The following is a 22,784-nucleotide window of genomic DNA, read 5'->3' as shown; positions in this document are numbered from 1 at the left end:
AGAATAAATGAGAATTATATTTAAAATACAGGAGAAGCAATTGTGGAAGGCAAAAAGGTTGACCTCTAGTCTCTGCGCACATGAGCATGGACAGACACACACACAATTTAGGAAAAGTGGTAGTGGGGCTATATATAGCACAGTGGAGAGAGTACTCAGGGCTTTAAGGAAAGAGGTATTTATTGAGCAGAAGGACTTCACTCAAACGTCACGTGGTCAAGTCAATTTGAAGTTTATTGGCTGATGGACAACTGCCATGCTTGCATCACACTGCAACCCTGCAGTACCTATAGAAGGAAAAGCAAGCTTACAGTTACCAAGTAAAATTGTGGCTCTCTGTTAAGAGAAAAATTTGTACACATGAATTGTTTTCTCTTTTGGAACTATGGGATAGGAACTATAGAAGGCTGCTGTCGTCCATGATCTCTTCCTTGGTCTGCACAGCACTCAAACCCCGATAGTCTTCATCAGCTTTCCGACAGCTTGTCAAGAATCAGCAGAGGGGCAAGAATTCTGGCTCTGTTAGTTTCCACAATGCAGCCATTTAACACCATCTCATCCAAAATGATGTGAACTTTATCCAAATTAAACATTATCTAGGTCACATTAAGGAAATTAGCTGGAGAATTTAATAAATAAAATAATAACAAGGCTTAGCCTGATACTCTCCTGGTATAAGTAAACCTAAACATGCTTTTGTTTTTCAAATCCTTCGTAGACAGACTGGACCTCTACATACATGTCCGTACCTATGTTCACCGTGGCTAGCAAAGTGGGATAAGTAGATATTGAAACAGCCATTTAAATTATGTTTGTCTGTGTGCATGCATGCATGCACGTGTGCTTGTGTGTGTGTATACAAGTACTAACGTATGAGTGTATATATTTGTGCTAAGGATGGAACTCAGCACCTTGCACATTAGGCACCACTCAAGCACTGAGCTGCATCCCAATCCAGAACGGCATGCAGTGGGGTAGAATGTAAGTGCCAGCGCACACAGCAAGTAACAATTCAGCCTCAGTAACAGCAGCACTGCCTGTGGGAAGCTCAGGGTTCCGGGCATTGTGATGAGTGCCTTAATACATATTTCATTCTATTCAGAAGTAAACAGTCCAGAGTCTGGCCAAAGTCACAGGGCAGGTACAAGGCAGATCCGGCTGGGCTAACAGCTCTGTTCTCCAGGCTCCTCTCCAGGAGCCCCAGGCTCTACCTACCTATCCACAACATTCTTGGACCGCAGCATCAGCTGTCTTCTCTGCCAGGCAGAAGGAAAAATAGTCAAGAGAGAAAAGAATACAGAAAACTGAGGCTAAACTCCTCCAAGACCCAAGCTCTGAGTTTCACAAGTAGAATCTCTTTTTTGTTTGTTTCTTTGGTTGGTTGGGTATTTTTGTTTGTTTGTTTGTTTTGAGACAGGGTTTGTCTGTATAGTCCTGGCTGTCCTGGAACACACTCCATAGACCAGGCTGGCCTCAAACTCAGAAATCCGCCTGCCTCTGCTGGGATTAAAGGCGTGCACTACCACTGCCCGGCTGTGGAATCTCTTTCAGATTCCGAAACCTTAACTTGGTGAAGCTCTTCCGGGAAAGCTAGAGGAAGAAGAGGGCACTGGCAGTGAGAAACTAGAAAACTAGACTCCCTGAGAATCCTTTCATCTGAGCATCTAATTATGGAGCAAGATGGTTGCCATGGTTAGATGTTTCTTAATTTTACATTTGAAACCTGAGATTCTGTTTTTAAAGAGCTGTTTGAAAAAAAAAAAAAAAAAGAAACAACTGCTTCAAAGGAAAAACTTCATTTGACAAATCGGTGATTAGAAACACCAGTGAGTTTGTAATTAGTGAATATTTGCCAAACAAATCATTGCCTGACATTGTTCAATTCCTGATATTCAAAGTCTCTATTGTACTTGTTCAGTGAAGTCTGAATACAGAGAATGGGACAGCCTGTGAATGACTTCAGTTTCCATTAGACTCTGTTAACATCTCATTAAGTTCTGTGCAAATAGCCCTCTAGCAGAATAAACTTTTTCAGGAGCCGATGGGAACTGTCCCTAAGTGACCCAGAAAAAAAAAAAAAAAAAAAACCTTTGCTCTGATATACCTATTAATAATATCTTCCAATTATATAGATGATTGCTTTGTCCTAGGCCAAAATAGGACTGGAATGAAGTTAGGTTCAGCTCTGTTCATCAGAACCAGTGGCCAGAGTTTCTAAGCTGAGACAAAATGGGAACCCAGTCGGGCAAATTGAGCTGAAGCTGGGCTTGGGAGCAGCTCAGTGGGCAGTGCTTGCCTAGCTAGCGCTTGTGACACCCTGGGTTTGATCCCAGCACCCTCTAAACAAGGAGCAGGAACACATACCTGTAATCTCCACTCTGGGGAGGGGAGGACAGGAAGGACCACAAGTTCAAGGTCATTTTCCACTACAAAGCAAGCTAGAGGCCTGCCTGGGATAGACAGACAGCAGCCTATCTCAAAAATAAAAAGAAGTTAAGCAGCTCGGTGGCTGAATGGAACAGGCCCTTGGGCTCTGTAGGCATGGAGAGCAGTGGGCTTTAATGGCTTATTTTCCTGATCTCTGTATCAGGAAATCTCATTTTATCTGTTTAAATTAAATCTGTTTCACTGATCAAACTCTTACATCTTCAGCAAAATAAACAGCCGTTGTTTGGATGTCTCCTTGAACAACTGCAGAGTGTTCTGAAATTCGAATCAGAATTTATTGCTGAATCATATCAAACACTGGCACCCCCACATTGCAAGGACAAGGTCCGGTGGCAAGCCTGGCTTTCCCAGCCTCCTGGAAACACAAGTGAGCCAGTGAGGTCATGTCCTGTGGGCTCACGACTGCCTGGCTATCTGGGTATCTGGCTGGAATCCTAATGGTCACCCAGGTCTGCAGCACAAGAGCAAACCCAGGCCTGACATCTGACGGCTCCCTACAGTCACGTGCCTCCTTTAAAATAGGAATCCAGCTGTTGTTCATATCTTGATTTGGATTATGAGCAACTTGTACACACTGGTGGAGCCAATATTAGTAGCGTTTGGGCCATATGCCAGGGACCAAAAAAGTATCCTATATGCCAAGCCTCAAGGCAATAGACACAGGCAAATAGTTCAGCTCTGGCATTTGGAACAGGAGGAAGCAAGAATGAACTGGACTGTGGTCCATTAATTCAAGCAACCAGGGAAAGAACTTCCTTCAGCCTGGGTTGAACATGACTGACCCTGAAGACCACATACATCTTTACTAAACCCCATGTTTCTCAACATGGAAACCCAAGAACATGGATTTCTATGGAAGGCAAACTGTAACAGAACACGAGATGTGACCTACACACGGAGCTGATCTCCAGCTCCTAAAACATCGGCTTCTACTATGTTTTATTTTCCTGATTAGGATCTTAGGTGGCCTCACTTGCCTTGACCTTGCTATGGTAGTTGGAGATGGCCTTGACCTCCTGACCCTTCTGCCTCTGCCTTCCCACATACTCAGCCCTACGGGATTGTTAAATAAGAATATGATGTGTTAATCGTCTTTAGTAAGTGAGAGAATGGAACAAAACAGGTCAAATGGAATTTCAGAACAACTGCAAGGCACAGTCCAGCCTAGACACCAAAATCACTTCTTCTAGGGAGCTGGAGAGATGGCTCAACAGTTAAGAACACCCACATAGCAGTTCACAAACATCTGTAACTCTAGATCCAGGAGATGTGACACCCTCTTCTGAACTCCTCTGGGTGTTAGGGACAGATGTGACACACAGAAATACATACAAACAAAACACCCAAACACATCAAATAAATCTAAAAAAATTTTTTTTAAAGTATGAATATAAGCTGTGGGTTTGTCTGTGTTTCTTACTAGCTTGCTTTCCTGGGGTTGAAGCAGAGCCTTAGGAATGCTAGGCGAGTGCTCACCCAGTGAACCACAGCCCAGCTCAGCACCGGGACAGATGAGCCCTAACTCCTGCTGCTTCGTGAAAGTTGTTACTACTTTTGACTAACATAACCAAGACGCAAGGGACAAAGTGAGTAGGACGATACAGAGAGAGGACTTTGGAAGAGATGGTAGCAGAAGGAGTGGTACCTTGGACGTCAGAGTACACATGTAAAGCTAAGAGCTGGGGGTTCGTCACAGCCAGCATTTGGGAGGATGCTGGGAGGCGCTTACTCCCCATAGGGTGACTGAGGTGCTCAGTAACAGGGGGACAGTTTGCTCAGTGGACACCACTGCACCAAGGGTTCTACATACTGGAGTGAGGATTTCAACATGCCAGAACTCCTGAATTGATTTCTTGTGTTTGGGACATTCCTGTTTAAATCCCATCTGTCTGGTTTTGTAAGTCTGAGCTGGAAGCAGAACAGTAGTGTGTACTGAGGAGAAATGTAAATGGTCTCCCTTATTTCTCAAAGCCCAGCGCAGGGAACCTCAGCCTTAAATGGCACAGGGAAGAAAGGGGCTTCCTGGGCTCTGACACCCCTTCTCTGTTACCACACTCAGACTCACCCTCACTCTGCCAGCTCTGTGTGAGCAGAACAGGAAAAGCTCCTCAAAGACTGATGGCGCTGAGTGTTGTGAGAACCAGGTTTCAAATGTGGTAACCGCTTGTGTTCAAGCGTTGAGGCTGAAGAGAGTATCCTAGGGGCAGCCACTGCTCCAGCAGCTTCTGTGGCACTGAAGAGTGGACTGCAGAGGCGCTGCCCTCCCCATGGAGAGCAGGAGCGAGAGTGGAGTCTCCCTGAATTGCCTCAGGATTTTCTGAGGCGACGTGCTAAAGAGAACTAACCACGTGTGAGTCCTGAGATTTGGATCTGCTGTGGTTTGAATGGTTACCCTGGACTAAAATACACAACATGGTGAGGAAGGAAGAGTGAAATGATACAAGGGGCAGTTAGTGGCAAAGCCAAAGTGGATCTTGAGTTTTTTGAACTGCACAAGTGTCTGCTAGCTCTTGTCGTTTTCCTGGTGATTTCCAAATATATTTTCAAAAATCTTTTTTACCCTCCCATTCAGTTAGAAACAGATTTATTTTGAATTACTTTAAGTGACTTAGTTAAGAATAAATGCCATGGGGCTGAAGAAATGGCTCAGTGGTTAAGAGCACTGCTGCTCTTCCAGAGGACCTGGGTTCAATTCCCAGCACCCACACGGTGACTCACAATCATCTCTACCTCTAGTTCTGGGGGAGTCTGAGGGCCTCTTCTGGCCTCCAAGGGCACCAAGTACATACATGCACAGATATGTTCACACAGAACAGCACATACATGCACAGATATGTACACAGAACAGCACATACATTAAATAAATAAATATTAAAAAAAAAAAAGTCAGACTGTGACATACACTGCCCAATCTTGGCCTCTTAGGCCAAAAGGATCATAGGTGACGGGCGTGATGGCGCACGCCTTTAATCCCAGCACTTGGGAGGTAGAAGCAGGTGGATTTCTGAGTTCGAGGCCAGCCTGGTCTACAGAGTGAGTTCCAGGACAGCCAGGGCTACACAGAGAAAGCCTGTCTCAAAAAAACAAAAAAAAAAAGAAAAAAGAAAAGAAAAGATTAAAGTGTTTTCAAAAGCTGCCTTTATCACTTTTAAATGATAGGCATATTTTAATAAAATGTCTATGTTTTATTTTACTTTATGTGTGTGTGCGTTGAGTGGGTTTATTTTATTTTATGGCTTTTTTGCATACCGTGTCTCACTGTGTAGCAACGGCTGGCCTAGGTTTCACTGTGTAGACCTCGCTGGCCTGGAACTCACAGAGATCTGCTTGCCTCTGCCTCCTGAGTGCTGAGACCAAAGCTGTGTGCCCCATGTCCATCTCAGGGGCACCTATGTGCACTACGTGTATCTGGGGTCCAGAAGAGGCCCTGGGACCCGTGGACCCACAGTGACAGGCAGCTGTGAGCTGCCTGACAGGATTGTTCAGAGCCAAGGCCAGGTCCTCTCAGGAGCAGTCTGCACTCTAACCACTGAGTTTTCTCTCTGGTGTCAAAGCAGGCAGATAATCTTAGAAGTCACATGTTATACTTTTGGGAGATTTACAAAAAGCCTGGTGAGTGCCTGCCTCCATCTGGGACCCTGGCTGTGTTTATTCTTTGTAAGATGCTAGGTCTGAATCCAGGGCCAAGCCCATGCTAGGAGGTGTTCTACCACTGTACTGCATCCCCAGGACACACAGACAGTTTAGATTTAAAAGAGCGAAAGGACTTTTTCTGCTATAAAGAAATGAACATAAGCCAGGCAATGTCTTTAACCTCCAGCTAATCTCCCAGAATGCCTCCTTCTGCTCTTGAGGAGTTGTCTGGAAGTTTATCCTGGAGGCCTAAAAATACGATCTCTCCGAGAGAACCAAGCTCTTTCTCTGTGGGATACACATTTGAACAAATCTATCTGATTTATATACATACATATAATGCTTATATGTATGTATATAATAGTTATATATACATACATATATATAATATATGCATATAATATATAATATGTTATTTTTTAATATATAATTTATTTTTATTTCATGTGCATTGGTGTTTTGCCTACATGTATGCCTATGTGAGGGTGTCATATATTATATATAATATATGCATATAATATGTTATTTTTAATATATAATTTATTTTTATTTCATGTGTATTGGTGTTTTGCCTACATGTATGCCTGTGTGAGGTGTCAGAAACTCTGAAATTAGAGTTCCAGAGAGTTGTGAGCGGCCACGTGGGTGCTGGGAATTCAACCCGGGTCCTCTGGAAGAGCAGCCAGGGCTCTTAACCACTGAGTCATCTCTCCAGTCCCATACCAGTTATTTTTAAATACCACCACCCCAGTTCTTTGTTTGGAGAAAAAGAAAAAGGAGCCTCACAAAGTATCATCTGTGAGAGAGGCGGGCTGGGAAGTCCTGTGGCCGCTTGCTGGCTGTGGCGCCGCCTTGGCAGAGTTGCAGATTAATGTCCTGGATTCTGCCAAGTCACCCTCCAGCGTGATGACACTTACCAAGTCACCCTCCAGCGCCATGACACTTCCCTGGTCACATCCTGAGTGTGCTTTTTGCCACATACCATGGAAAAATGTACAGAAAAAGGATACATCTAATTCACTCTGAAAAAGAACACAAGAACACACAATACACGGTGAGAAGATGACCCCAGACAGCACTGCCAGCTGCACAGTCAAGGCCTGCCCTGCCTCCCAGCCGGGCAGCAGCAAGGGTGGCTCTACACCTGCTGAAGCCAGAGTGGGGGAGCCGCAGCTGGAAACCAAGATTGGGAAAAGAAGGTGAGGGTTAAAAAGCTGCAGGCTAGAGGGCAGAGGGAGAGGCGGGGTTGGTGGCTCATACCTGGAATCTTGGGAAGCTGAGGCAGGAGGATGGCCATGAACTCAGGCCTGCCTGGGCTAACAGAGTAAGTTCCTGTCTCAAAACACCAGACAAAAACAGAAGCAAACCAAAGTATGGGGAATAATAAAGAATCAGAAGCCTCAAGAATATGCCTTCTCTTTGCATCCATTGATTTACTTCAAGAGCATACTGTAGGAGGCCGAGAGAATGTTGATGGGATAGACGGGTGAAGCTATTACAACAGCAAACTATGGATAGTAAGCCAAGGAACTATGGGGGGCGGGGATTAGGTCAGTAAATTATAGCCATCAACAAACTACAGTGTAGATGTCTAATTACTAGCAAGCTGCAAAGTAAAATGCAGGTTCCCAACTGCTATGCAGGCTGGGCGGTGTAGCTCAGGGTACAGTGTGCACCCTGCCCTACGGTTGATCTCCATACCACAAAGCTAAATAACATTAAAAAATGGTGTGTGATCAGTCCTCTGTATTCATGAATTCCACATCCATTAACTAAGCACTCCGGGAAATACTTGGAACAGACTGTGCTTGTACCGAACACACACACTTTTCCTCTGCCATGATTTCTTAGGAGTGACAACTGCTCATACAGCATTTACGCTGTGCTAGGTGCTAAAGTAACTCAGATGTGTTAGAGTCTGTGGGAGTGTGTGTTAGCCATGCAGTGTGTGTCATGCCGACACCAACCACTGCATGTAAGGAACTTAAGTGTGTAGGGATTTGGTACCCACAGGGCTGTGGTGGGGCCTAGAACTCATGTCCCAACACTGTCAGTATTATCCTACAGACAGATGTTTACCGAGATGTCCAGTTTCAAAGTTACAGGTAGGTGCACTAGGTCTAAAGGGCTTGTACCTCTAAACAGATGTCCCTAAATGATGGGCCCCTGCCAGTCTTCTGCCTGCTTTGAAAGCACTGTCTGAAGGGCACTTTGGGGTTCACAATGAAACTGAGCTGCAGGGATAGAACTGTCTCACATGCACACCTGCCTGGATTTTTGTTCACAGTGAGGGTCTTCGTCACTCTTCTGCTTACAGGTCACCCACGGAGTCCACACTGGGCGCCACTCTGGCAGTGTACAACCTGAGTCTTAACAGATGGGTAACACCAAGAACCCATCCTCTTTGTTTTTCTGCTTCTCTGCACTGAGTTTTTGTCAATAAAATAGTTATGCAGTGGGAACAGGAGATGGAAATGAGGTCATATGCGATAGGGAGGGAGAGGAAGCCCGCCGCCTCTCTCCACAGCAGCAGTGCACCCTGGGAACCCCCCCCCCCCCACCAGAGACTCACCAGTTTGGCTTTTGTTTTGAAAGTATGACACTGAGATGTTTTTCTCGTGCAACAGCATGAAATGCATTCCAAATTTAAGCTGCCGAAACTCTCTAAGATAAAAATACCCCAGGAAGAATGCTCAAAACTCACAAAGCTAAAAATAAGCCTTAGCTGACACGGCACCCTGTGAGGCTGCGGCCTTGTTCCTTCCCCACGCTCTTCCTTCTTCCTGTCGCTCTGCCCTGGTTAGATCCTGATGGGGTCATCCCTGGTGCAGCACAAGCCCTGCACTGTCGCCTGAGTTAAGTTAAATCTGACTCTTGACTTTTATGGTCCATGGAGTCACGAGCTCGCTCCCTAAAATGACAGCTATAATTCTACATGTGCTGTTTATTTTTAGTAACTGAATATTACAATAACTTAAACACCTTGCAGCAGCAGAGTCTGAGCCTCCTTTTTTGTCCTCCCTGCTTTAAGACATTTTGGAAATTATATTCTTTCTGGGTGAGTGTCACTTGAAAGTGGCTGGCTCCCTGGGGTATCACAGACCCTGGCTTGCCTCCAGTCTATTCTAACATGAGAGTGGTCTCCTGGAGGATCAGGGGCCAGGGCTGGGTTGATAATATGGCCACCACCTGCCCAATGTAGGTTTATACTGAACTCATTACAATCCAATAATGTTTCAGTGTCCTAGTCACACTAAGTGCACTGTACATGCACAGAGCTGCCCACAGTAGTAGCTGGCAGGCTGGCAGTATTTCAGTGTCCTAGTCACACTAAGTGCACTGTACATGCACAGAGCTGCCCACAGTAGTAGCTGGCAGGCTGGCAGTATTTCAGTGTCCTAGTCACACTAAGTGCACTGTACATGCACAGAGCTGCCCACAGTAGTAGCTGGCAGGCTGGCAGTATTTCAGTGTCCTAGTCACACTAAGTGCACTGTACATGCACAGAGCTGCCCACAGTAGTAGCTGGCAGGCTGGCAGTATTTCAGTGTCCTAGTCACACTAAGTGCACTGTACATGCACAGAGCTGCCCACAGTAGTAGCTGGCAGGCTGGCAGTATTTCAGTGTCCTAGTCACACTAAGTGCACTGTACATGCACAGAGCTGCCCACAGTAGTAGCTGGCAGGCTGGCAGTATTTCAGTGTCCTAGTCACACTAAGTGCACTGTACATGCACAGAGCTGCCCACAGTAGTAGCTGGCAGGCTGGCAGTATTTCAGTGTCCTAGTCACACTAAGTGCACTGTACATGCACAGAGCTGCCCACAGTAGTAGCTGGCAGGCTGGCAGTATTTCAGTGTCCTAGTCACACTAAGTGCACTGTACATGCACAGAGCTGCCCACAGTAGTAGCTGGCAGGCTGGCAGTATTTCAGTGTCCTAGTCACACTAAGTGCACTGTACATGCACAGAGCTGCCCACAGTAGTAGCTGGCAGGCTGGCAGTATTTCAGTGTCCTAGTCACACTAAGTGCACTGTACATGCACAGAGCTGCCCACAGTAGTAGCTGGCAGGCTGGCAGTATTTCAGTGTCCTAGCCACACTAAGTGCACTGTACATGCACAGAGCTGCCCACAGTAGTAGCTGGCAGGCTGGCAGTATTTCAGTGTCCTAGTCACACTAAGTGCACTGTACATGCACAGAGCTGCCCACAGTAGTAGCTGGCAGGCTGGCAGTATTTCAGTGTCCTAGTCACACTAAGTGCACTGTACATGCACAGAGCTGCCCACAGTAGTAGCTGGCAGGCTGGCAGTATTTCAGTGTCCTAGCCACACTAAGTGCACTGTACATGCACAGAGCTGCCCACAGTAGTAGCTGGCAGGCTGGCAGTATTTCAGTGTCCTAGCCACACTAAGTGCACTGTACATGCACAGAGCTGCCCACAGTAGTAGCTGGCAGGCTGGCAGTATTTCAGTGTCCTAGTCACACTAAGTGCACTGTACATGCACAGAGCTGCCCACAGTAGTAGCTGGCAGGCTGGCAGTATTTCAGTGTCCTAGTCACACTAAGTGCACTGTACATGCACAGAGCTGCCCACAGTAGTAGCTGGCAGGCTGGCAGTATTTCAGTGTCCTAGTCACACTAAGTGCACTGTACATGCACAGAGCTGCCCACAGTAGTAGCTGGCAGGCTGGCAGTATTTCAGTGTCCTAGTCACACTAAGTGCACTGTACATGCACAGAGCTGCCCACAGTAGTAGCTGGCAGGCTGGCAGTATTTCAGTGTCCTAGTCACACTAAGTGCACTGTACATGCACAGAGCTGCCCACAGTAGTAGCTGGCAGGCTGGCAGTATTTCAGTGTCCTAGTCACACTAAGTGCACTGTACATGCACAGAGCTGCCCACAGTAGTAGCTGGCAGGCTGGCAGTATTTCAGTGTCCTAGCCACACTAAGTGCACTGTACATGCACAGAGCTGCCCACAGTAGTAGCTGGCAGGCTGGCAGTATTTCAGTGTCCTAGTCACACTAAGTGCACTGTACATGCACAGAGCTGCCCACAGTAGTAGCTGGCAGGCTGGCAGTATTTCAGTGTCCTAGTCACACTAAGTGCACTGTACATGCACAGAGCTGCCCACAGTAGTAGCTGGCAGGCTGGCAGTATTTCAGTGTCCTAGCCACACTAAGTGCACTGTACATGCACAGAGCTGCCCACAGTAGTAGCTGGCAGGCTGGCAGTATTTCAGTGTCCTAGCCACACTAAGTGCACTGTACATGCACAGAGCTGCCCACAGTAGTAGCTGGCAGGCTGGCAGTATTTCAGTGTCCTAGTCACACTAAGTGCACTGTACATGCACAGAGCTGCCCACAGTAGTAGCTGGCAGGCTGGCAGTATTTCAGTGTCCTAGTCACACTAAGTGCACTGTACATGCACAGAGCTGCCCACAGTAGTAGCTGGCAGGCTGGCAGTATTTCAGTGTCCTAGTCACACTAAGTGCACTGTACATGCACAGAGCTGCCCACAGTAGTAGCTGGCAGGCTGGCAGTATTTCAGTGTCCTAGTCACACTAAGTGCACTGTACATGCACAGAGCTGCCCACAGTAGTAGCTGGCAGGCTGGCAGTATTTCAGTGTCCTAGTCACACTAAGTGCACTGTACATGCACAGAGCTGCCCACAGTAGTAGCTGGCAGGCTGGCAGTATTTCAGTGTCCTAGTCACACTAAGTGCACTGTACATGCACAGAGCTGCCCACAGTAGTAGCTGGCAGGCTGGCAGTATTTCAGTGTCCTAGTCACACTAAGTGCACTGTACATGCACAGAGCTGCCCACAGTAGCAGCTGGCAGGCTGGCAGTATTTCAGTGTCCTAGTCACACTAAGTGCACTGTACATGCACAGAGCTGCCCACAGTAGTAGCTGGCAGGCTGGCAGTATTTCAGTGTCCTAGTCACACTAAGTGCACTGTACATGCACAGAGCTGCCCACAGTAGTAGCTGGCAGGCTGGCAGTATTTCAGTGTCCTAGTCACACTAAGTGCACTGTACATGCACAGAGCTGCCCACAGTAGTAGCTGGCAGGCTGGCAGTATTTCAGTGTCCTAGTCACACTAAGTGCACTGTACATGCACAGAGCTGCCCACAGTAGTAGCTGGCAGGCTGGCAGTATTTCAGTGTCCTAGTCACACTAAGTGCACTGTACATGCACAGAGCTGCCCACAGTAGTAGCTGGCAGGCTGGCAGTATTTCAGTGTCCTAGTCACACTAAGTGCACTGTACATGCACAGAGCTGCCCACAGTAGTAGCTGGCAGGCTGGCAGTATTTCAGTGTCCTAGCCACACTAAGTGCACTGTACATGCACAGAGCTGCCCACAGTAGTAGCTGGCAGGCTGGCAGTATTTCAGTGTCCTAGTCACACTAAGTGCACTGTACATGCACAGAGCTGCCCACAGTAGTAGCTGGCAGGCTGGCAGTATTTCAGTGTCCTAGTCACACTAAGTGCACTGTACATGCACAGAGCTGCCCACAGTAGTAGCTGGCAGGCTGGCAGTATTTCAGTGTCCTAGCCACACTAAGTGCACTGTACATGCACAGAGCTGCCCACAGTAGTAGCTGGCAGGCTGGCAGTATTTCAGTGTCCTAGTCACACTAAGTGCACTGTACATGCACAGAGCTGCCCACAGTAGTAGCTGGCAGGCTGGCAGTATTTCAGTGTCCTAGTCACACTAAGTGCACTGTACATGCACAGAGCTGCCCACAGTAGTAGCTGGCAGGCTGGCAGTATTTCAGTGTCCTAGTCACACTAAGTGCACTGTACATGCACAGAGCTGCCCACAGTAGTAGCTGGCAGGCTGGCAGTATTTCAGTGTCCTAGTCACACTAAGTGCACTGTACATGCACAGAGCTGCCCACAGTAGTAGCTGGCAGGCTGGCAGTATTTCAGTGTCCTAGTCACACTAAGTGCACTGTACATGCACAGAGCTGCCCACAGTAGTAGCTGGCAGGCTGGCAGTATTTCAGTGTCCTAGTCACACTAAGTGCACTGTACATGCACAGAGCTGCCCACAGTAGTAGCTGGCAGGCTGGCAGTATTTCAGTGTCCTAGTCACACTAAGTGCACTGTACATGCACAGAGCTGCCCACAGTAGTAGCTGGCAGGCTGGCAGTATTTCAGTGTCCTAGTCACACTAAGTGCACTGTACATGCACAGAGCTGCCCACAGTAGTAGCTGGCAGGCTGGCAGTATTTCAGTGTCCTAGCCACACTAAGTGCACTGTACATGCACAGAGCTGCCCACAGTAGTAGCTGGCAGGCTGGCAGTATTTCAGTGTCCTAGTCACACTAAGTGCACTGTACATGCACAGAGCTGCCCACAGTAGTAGCTGGCAGGCTGGCAGTATTTCAGTGTCCTAGTCACACTAAGTGCACTGTACATGCACAGAGCTGCCCACAGTAGTAGCTGGCAGGCTGGCAGTATTTCAGTGTCCTAGCCACACTAAGTGCACTGTACATGCACAGAGCTGCCCACAGTAGTAGCTGGCAGGCTGGCAGTATTTCAGTGTCCTAGCCACACTAAGTGCACTGTACATGCACAGAGCTGCCCACAGTAGTAGCTGGCAGGCTGGCAGTATTTCAGTGTCCTAGTCACACTAAGTGCACTGTACATGCACAGAGCTGCCCACAGTAGTAGCTGGCAGGCTGGCAGTATTTCAGTGTCCTAGTCACACTAAGTGCACTGTACATGCACAGAGCTGCCCACAGTAGTAGCTGGCAGGCTGGCAGTATTTCAGTGTCCTAGTCACACTAAGTGCACTGTACATGCACAGAGCTGCCCACAGTAGTAGCTGGCAGGCTGGCAGTATTTCAGTGTCCTAGTCACACTAAGTGCACTGTACATGCACAGAGCTGCCCACAGTAGTAGCTGGCAGGCTGGCAGTATTTCAGTGTCCTAGTCACACTAAGTGCACTGTACATGCACAGAGCTGCCCACAGTAGTAGCTGGCAGGCTGGCAGTATTTCAGTGTCCTAGTCACACTAAGTGCACTGTACATGCACAGAGCTGCCCACAGTAGTAGCTGGCAGGCTGGCAGTATTTCAGTGTCCTAGTCACACTAAGTGCACTGTACATGCACAGAGCTGCCCACAGTAGCAGCTGGCAGGCTGGCAGTATTTCAGTGTCCTAGTCACACTAAGTGCACTGTACATGCACAGAGCTGCCCACAGTAGTAGCTGGCAGGCTGGCAGTATTTCAGTGTCCTAGTCACACTAAGTGCACTGTACATGCACAGAGCTGCCCACAGTAGTAGCTGGCAGGCTGGCAGTATTTCTAGCATTGGGAAGGGTTATAGACATTGCTTACTTATGATTCTCTGTCTACACAGTCAACACAGACATAGGTTTAAGGCTACTTTCCTGTCCACTATCCCAGAATGCCCAGCTTTGGAAATCATCTGATCTCTTCTCTAGTTCCAGGCTGGGGGAGGGGGGGGAGGCGCCCATCCCTTGGAGATACATGACTTGCATTGCCATAGGCCAGCAGCCATCTTCCAAGTTCCATCTCTTGAAGTAGGAAATTGCTGACAGGCCTCATGTATTAAGGTTACCTTAATGCTCCCAAGCTTTACTGTGTATCAGAATCACTGGAAGGCCTGGTAAAATCAGACTGAGGGACACAGGCAGAGTTTCTGATCCTGTGGGACAGGGTGGAGCCCAGAGCTTGGATTTCTAGCAAGTTCCCAGTTTATACTGCTGTTCAAGGTGCCAGACTCTGGGGGCCACTGCACTGAGGCAATGAATGAACTGGCTGCTTCCCCATGAAGAGCTTCTGAAATGCATCCCAGGCCATGGAAATTGGATTAAAGACATAACTCCTTGTTCTTTTTGAGACAGGGTCATGTGTTGTCTAGGTTGGCTTCTAACCCAGCATGTAATCAGGAAATACCTAGAACTCCCAATCCTCTTGCCTCTCCCATATCTCAGAAGACATAGGTTCTAATCACGAGTGTGGCATTCTGCTAGTGTGCTCAGTATTGCTAACTTCAGAGCAGTGTCCACTCACTGCAGTGGGAAGCAGCAGTGTGGACCAGCTCCCTCCTAAGCTTTTTATATAAAGGCAGAATGAAATAAACTTGAGAAACAGTGATTTAGGGCTATAGCTCAGCTGGTAGAGTGCTTGCTCAGTAAGCACAACACCTTCAGTACTGTGCCAAGGGGGTGTGTTATAGTCAGCTATGATCCCAGGACTAGGGAAGTAGAGGCAGGAGGAAATCTGAAGTTCAAGGATAACTGGGATGGTGGTTTCAATATGCTTGACCCATGGGAAGGGGCGCTATTAGGAGGCGGGGCTTTGAGGTCTCATATATATATATATATATATATATATATATATATATATATATAGTCGAGTCTGGCCAATGTGATCCAGACCTTCCTCTTGGTGGCCTACAGAAGAAAATCTCTTCCTGGTTGCCTTTAGATCAAGATGTAGAACTCTTGGCTCCTTCTCCAGCACCATGTCTGCCTGCAGGCTGCCATGCTTCTTGTCACGATGATGACAGACTAAACCTCCAAAACTGTAAGCCAGTCCCAATTAACTGCTTTCCTTTGTAAGAGTTGCCTTGGTCATGGTGTCTGTCTCTTTAGCATAAAACCCTAACTAAGCCATGTGGGATACTGGAGGCACTGTAGTTGGTGTTGGTATAATACCAACCATCTCCACTGATTCTTGTTTAAAAGAGGACTTCGTTTCCAGCTTACTGTAGAGCTCGATTAGTCAGGATAGTATGGTAGTATGGTACTATCAATGCTATGCTCAATGGAATAGAAATGAAAGGCTAGAAATATGCTTTTGCACTTGATTTAATTAAAATTGTTGTTTTGTGTGATGACATGGGGTCTCATGCAGCCCAAGATGGCCTTGAACTTTCTCTGCATCTGGTGGTCCTGGACTCCTCCTTGCCTTCCTGCCTCTCCCTCAGACCTGTCCCACCATGCCTGGCTCAGCCCCTGTGAGCAGCTGCTTCACAGTAAGAAGCTGAGACAGTCATGGATGGAGAAGGGCAGTTCTTTCAACAACTGCTACTGAGACAAATACATCTCCACATACAAAACAATAAACAATGTTACATGCTTGTGATTCTATCTTTGGCAAGCAGAGGCAGGAGGATTATGAATTCAAGGTCAGGTAGGTGCTATACATCCCTCCAAATAAAATAAGAACAAAATTAATCAAGATGATTTATAATAGAAACATAGAACATAGAAAAAAATTACTTAAGCCGGGCGGTGGTGGCGCACGCCTTTAATCCCAGCACTCGGGAGGCAGAGGCAGGCGGATTTCTGAGTTTGGTCTATAAAGTGAGTTCCAGGACAGCCAGGGCTACACAGAGAAACCCTGTCTCAAAAAACCAAAAAAAAAAAAAAAAAAAAAAAAAAAAAAGAAAAAAATTACTTAAAATGGATGAGAGACAAATTTGGGGATGAGAGAAAACACTGGGAAGAAAACAAGGGGGTGAATGTAAAGGCCTTCTAAACATCACACTGAAACATAAGCAACAGAGAAAATCACTGTCTTAGTTAGGGTCTCCATTGCTCTGAAGAGACACCATGACCAAGGCAACTCCTATAAAGGCAAATATTTAATTGGGGCAGGCTTGCAGTTTCAGATGTTCAGTCCATTATCATCATGGCAGGAAGCATGGCAAAGTCCAGGCAGACATGGTACTGGAGAAGGAGCTCAAAGTTCTACACCATCCAAGGGCTGCAGAAGAGATGACTATCTTCCAGGCATCTAGGAGGAGGGTCTCAAAGTCCACCACCACCAGGGGACCACTGTGACACACTTCCTCCAACAAGGCCACACCTACTCCAAAGGCTACACCTCCTAATAGTGCCACTCCCTGGACCAAGCATATACAAACCACCACAACCATAGACTGACTGGTTATCATTAGTAAATCTGAGCAAATCTGCCATTAAAAACTGAGCAAAGGATTAAACAGACATTTTCCCAAAGGTTGGCCTCTAATTCACTTCCTACTCAGTAGAACGGCATGGTGATGCCTGCCTTTAATACCAGTGCTTGTGAGGCAGAGACAGGACAATCTGTGCAAGTTTGAGGCTAACCTGGTCTATATACTGAGTTCCAGGCCAGCCAAGGCTAATGAGATCGTATCTCAGAAAATGAAGGAGAGGGAAAAGAAAGAAAGACAGAGAGAAAGACAGGAAGAAAGAAAGAAAGAAAGAAAGAAAGAAAGAAAGAAAGAAAGAAAGAAAGAAAGACAGAAAGAAAGACAGGTAAGATTTGGTGATGAAAAATCAGAATATTAATATTGCTAACAGGAATTTAAATAATGCAAGTACTAGAAAACTGCTTGTCAGTTAATAAAAATATTAAATATGAAGGTATTATAGTATCCAGTAATTTTCCTCCCAGGTGTATAACCAAGAAAATTTCATTTAATTAATGTACTTATTTAAAGACAAGGTCTCAGTGTGTGGCTCTGACTGGCATGTTTGTTTTTGGAGCTATGTTTTGTTTTTCAAGACAGGGTTTCTTTGTGTAGCCCTGGCTGTCCTGGAACCTGCTTTGTAGACCAGGCTGGCCTCGAACTCAGAGATGCATTAGCCTCTGTGTCCTGAGTGATGTGCCCCTGATTAAAGGGGCACATCACCATATCAAGAGTTTTTTTCTTTTAGAATTAAAAAAAGGATCTGTTGAAAAATGTGACAAAAATGTTCATAATAGCACCATTCTATTCATAATAGTCCCGAAATGAAAATATGTTAAATGCATATCAATGACAAATGGATTTAAAGATGTGGTACATCCATACAACAGAATAGTATTTAGCAATGAAGAAGACAGGAATACTGATAATGCTATAATGCTGATGAACCTCGAAAATGTGCTAAGTAAAAGACAGGCTGGAGAAGCCCCTAGCGTACAATTCCATTCCTGTGACGGATCTAGAGCAGCCAGTCTCTAGAACAAGCCAGTGGTCACCTAGGGCCTGGTGTAGGTTGAGGGGAGTTATGTGGGAAATGCCAGTGACTATGCCTATCTGTCATGTGGCATGAATAGATGACAGTGGTGATAGTTGTAAGATTGTAAATACTAAAACATGATTATATACATTAAATGGGAAAATTTATGGTATATGAATTACATTTTAAGACAGCCACTAACATTTCCGGAAAGTTAGCTAAAGAGAAGTTGGCTTTTGACTGATAAAGCAAAGGTTTAGATGGAAATGGTTCTCCTGCTTTTATTTTATTTTACACCTTACAGGTGTTTTGTCTACACGCGCGTCTGTGGTGTGCCACATCGGTACTACACGTGTACCTGGTGCACACGGAGGCCAGGAAAGGGCATCAGATCCTCTGGAACTGGAGTTATGAATGACTGTAGCCTCCATGTGGGTGCTGGGAACCACAAGCCATGTCTTGGGCAAGAACAAGTGTTCTTAACCTCTGAGCCATCTCTCTAGTGTCATGCCCCTGCCCCAACCCCTGACCCTTTCTCTTGTGTAACAGTCTTCTTGGATAGGCTGGTCTTGAATTTGCTACATGGACAAGGGTAACCTTGAACTCCTGAGCCTTATGTCCCACCTCCTAAGTGCTGGTTAACAGATGTGTACTGCCATGCTCCACTTGGAAATGATTTGGGATCTTTGGTTGTTGTTTTTCATTTTGTTGTTGTTGCTGTTGCTGCTGCTGCTGTTTTCAAGATAGGGTTTCTCTGTGTGTCCTTGGCTGTCCTAGAACTCACTCTGTAGACCAAGCCAGCCGTGAACTGGGAGATGTACCTGCCTTTTCTTCCTGAGTACTGGGATTCAAGGTGTGTATCACCACTATCTGGCTGGAAATGATTCTTTAGGTAAAAAGGGTTCTGTTGTCTCAGGAAAGAAAGCAAAAGGAATGTAAAAACAGCAAGTTAGAGGGAAAGTGTCCCGATGGACAGTAAAGTGCTCGGAGGGACTCGGGCTTCTGAGCGGCACTTTGTGCTGCTTACATTTTTGCCAACTTGACATAAGCTAGAATTATCTGGGAAGAAGAACTTCAATTGAGAAACGCTTCCATTTCCAGCAATCCTTTATTGCATTTTCTTGATTGACGATTGATGAAGGAATGCCAGTCCAGAGGTAGGTGTGTGTGTGTGTGCACGCGGGCACGCATACGCATCTCATCCTTGGGCAGGTGGTCCTGAGCTATATAAAGAAGCAGGCTGAGCAAGTCACAGGGAGCAAGCCAGTCAGCAGCGCTCCTCCGTGGCCTCTGCTTCACTTCCTGCCTCAAGGATCCTATCTAAGTTCCTGTCCTGGCTTCCCTCCGTCAGGCTCTGTGGCCTGAGAGCTGTAAGCTCCCCTGGTGAGTGGTGTTCGCCGCCGCAACAGAAGCAAACTAAAATAGGCCTCTTTGTGAAAATCTAATGCACACACAGGTCTGTTAGGCTATGGTGAGCAAGAAGGGGTGGTAATACAACAGCATTTATTTTAGCTTTTGCATGTTAATTATATCCGTGCATAATATTAACCTGCACCCAGATAACTCAACTTCTAGAAAGCTGGGTTAAGACTTACCACTCGGCTGAAGTACCCATCTAAAACTTCCACAAAGTTGTGTATAAATTCATAGATAGCCATCTCATTCTGAAATAAAGAAAGGTGTAATTAATGTATCATACCTCCAGGTTAAAAAAAATGCCCTGTGCTTTCCAAGGTTCTAGAGCAGCAGCCCAGTTGCTGATGTGCAAAGCAGCCTGTGACTGTCCCTGTACAGACAGCACTGTGGCTGAGGATGTAGGTTAGTTGGTAGTGGTTGCATAGGATGGTGCCTAGCGTGCACAGAGCCCTGGGCTTATCCCAGCACCACACACACTGGGTATGGTAGTGCATGCCTATAATCCCAACAGCCTGGTCTACATGAGACACTGTCTTAAAATAGGGAAGAAAGGAAAAGAAAAGAAAGAAGGGTAAAAGGCTGGAGAGATGGCTCAGTGGTTAAGGACTGCTCTTCCAAAGGTCCTGAGTTCAAATCCCAGGAACCACACGGTGGCTCACAATCATCCGTAATGAGATCTGACGCCCTCTTCTGGTGTGTCTGAAGACAACTACAGTGTACTTAGATATAATAATAAATAAATCTTTAGGCTGGAGCAAGCAGGGTTGACCGGAGAGAACAGAGGTCCTAAAATTCAAATTCTCAGCAACCATTGGTATAGTTACAGTGTACTCATATATACATTAAATAAATAAATAAATAAATCTTAAAACAAAAAAAGAAGGGTACAGATGTTGACTAATGAAGGAAATATATAAAATGTTAACCACTCAGACTTTTTCAGTCTGTGATGAATCTGGGCAAACTGAAACTTCAGAGCATAGATTAGAGCCATGAACTCCACTTGGGACCTTAACTAACTGGCTGAAAGCAACTCGCAGGTTCTTCATGGATATTACTTTAGATCTGTGAGGATGGAGAAATTTCTTCACAGCGACTCATGGATAAAACAGTCCACTGAGACTTCCAAGTCTCTGACATATAAAACCTTTTCCATGACTAGATGGTCACACCTGAGGTGAGGTAAGCACAGCCCCGCCCAGCCCCACCCAGCACAGCACAGCACAGCACAGCCCAGCACAGCCATGCTTGTATTTTGCTGTGACCTCTGACCTTCCCACATGTGTGGAGTGTGCACATGAGTATATACATTTGTTATGTGTGTATACATATATCTGTGTGTGCACGTAAAGGTCCAAGGCCAGCTTCTGATAGCTTCCTTAGTTATTCTCCACTTTATTTATTGAGATAGGATCAGCTTACCTCTAGGATACCATCTCTGTCTCATGAACGCTAACTTTATAGGTTGGCCACCATGCCTGCCTGGGTTGAATGTAGGTTGTCAGTAATCCACAACCTGGTTTTTATGCTTCTATGACAAGTGCTTAATTCACTGAGCCCCAAGTCCTAGCCCAAATTTAATGTATGACTGACAGTCTCCTGTGCCTGTGTGAGCTGCCCCATTGTGTAACAGGGCAAGAGGAGGCTATCAGTATTGCTTATGAGAAAGAAGCAATTCAAGTTAGGCATAGCAGCTCATATGGAGTCCCAGGAACTCTGGAGGCTGAGCTGGGAAGATTAAGCCTCCAGGTATGGCACCAGCCTGGGGAGCATTGCAAGAGGTTGCTACAACAAAACAAAACAAAGCAAAACAACAATAAAACCCCTCACACAAAAAGGGCAAGCAAGATGGCTCAGTGGGTAAAGGCTTGTGTCACCAAGCCTGATGATCTGACTTTGCTCCCCAGGACACACATGGTAAAAAGAGAGAATCAATTCTTGCAAGTTGTCTTCTGACCACCACATGTATTCTGTAGCACAAATAAATAAAATGTAATGAAACAGTTGAGTGTGGTGGTATAGGCTTTAATCCCATCACACAGGAGGCAGAGCCAGCCAGATCTCTATGAGTTAGGGGCAACCTGGTCTTTGTAAAATTCCAGGTCAAAGGAAAGGCCAGATCTCTATGAGTTCAGGGCAACCTGGTCTTTGTAAAATTACAGGTCAAAGGAAAGGTGAGACTGACTCTAAATAAATAAATAAATAGTAAAAAACTCAAATGAGAGAGAGCAAGAGAGAGAGCAAAATCAACAACAAACCCACACACATAAAAAGGAAAGCATTTTATAATTTCTGCCTCTCTAACCATAACCTGTTTACCTAGATCATTAAGCACCTGAGTATCTATCTCTCTTCCATACAGCTTTCCCAGCTTCTCTTGAGACTCAGATACTCTGAAAGAGGCTTACTAGCTCTTGGGGAGCAAATAGGAAAAAAAAAAAAAAAACTTCAACTTAACGAGAATAAAAATCTTGCATCTAGCCTCTTACCTCAGTGTCATTAACTCCAACCACAACAAAGAGAGCTGCGTATTGCCGGTAGATCAGTTTAAAATCCTTGTATTCAATGAATGAGCACTAGATGAAAGACAATTAGATGTTAATGTCTGGTTGACAGCATGCATAACTCCTAGGTTACTATTGAGTACCTAGAAACTTACATTGTTTCTCATTAAAATGTTAAACAGCCTTTGAGGGCTTCTGACAACAGCCAGTGGGTTACTAGAAGCACCTCCAGGAGGAGAAGGAAATTGAAGAAAGTCTTGGAAAAGGAGTGGCGATCGATCATACAGGTTCCCCTTCTGCCTCTTGTCCATTCCTTCTTGGCCCCCTGTGGAGCTCAGCAAGCAGAGCTAAGGCATGATTAGCAGTTGAAGGCTCTTCAATGTGAAGATGCACAGACATGCTGAGCGCTGTACTTCTAGCTTGCCATGAATTCTTGGGAAGCAATTAGATCTGCTCAGTTCTGTACTAATTAATAGTCATGGAGGAACCAGCACAAGGAATCTTATCTGTCTGTCTGTCTTTCTGTCTATGTATGTATCTATCTAATCTACCACCCATCCATCATCTACTTATATGTAACCTCTCTTTCCAGGGTGCATGAAAGAACCAATGTAGATCATTTTATAAATTATGTAATAGGAGCCTTTGTGCAGCAGATGCTAGACAAGATTTTCCATTGTAAATATTGCTTCTTATGAATTAATAACTAGCTTATGACTACTGCCTGAAGATAAAACAACTCCTTTCTCATTTAGCTGTTCCCTTCAGTGTCTGTACACAGGGCGATGGGCAGGAGACAGAAGGC

At 45.9% G+C, this 22,784-nt stretch overlaps 1 protein-coding gene across 4 annotated transcripts in view; it reads right to left on the bottom strand.

The window, feature by feature from the left end:
• Window positions 1–216: 216 nt before the first annotated feature.
• Window positions 217–22,784, bottom strand: part of Ap4s1 (adaptor related protein complex 4 subunit sigma 1) — a 58,060-nt gene continuing 35,492 nt past the window's right edge. For 2 of the 4 annotated variants that reach the window (XM_085830352.1, XM_085830353.1), the window contains exons 3-6: window positions 21,965–22,051; window positions 19,655–19,723; window positions 6,999–7,103; window positions 217–287 (exon numbers count right to left, since the gene is read on the bottom strand). In XM_085830352.1, coding sequence (XP_085686478.1) covers window positions 234–287; window positions 6,999–7,103; window positions 19,655–19,723; window positions 21,965–22,051 — 315 coding nt within the window. In that variant the 3' untranslated portion in view covers window positions 217–233. Of the gene's footprint in view, window positions 597–6,998; window positions 7,255–19,654; window positions 19,724–21,964; window positions 22,052–22,784 lie in introns of all 4 variants that reach the window. The other 2 variants (XM_021179724.3, XM_085830354.1) reach the window with 2 other exon arrangements.

Source organism: Mus caroli, unplaced genomic scaffold (assembly GCF_978045245.1).
Source record: "Mus caroli unplaced genomic scaffold, Mus_caroli_1 scaffold_14, whole genome shotgun sequence".
NCBI classification, from domain to species: Eukaryota; Metazoa; Chordata; class Mammalia; order Rodentia; family Muridae; genus Mus; species Mus caroli.
The sequence above is the reverse complement of the archived record's forward strand: the minus strand, read 5'-3'. Positions and strand labels throughout refer to the sequence as shown.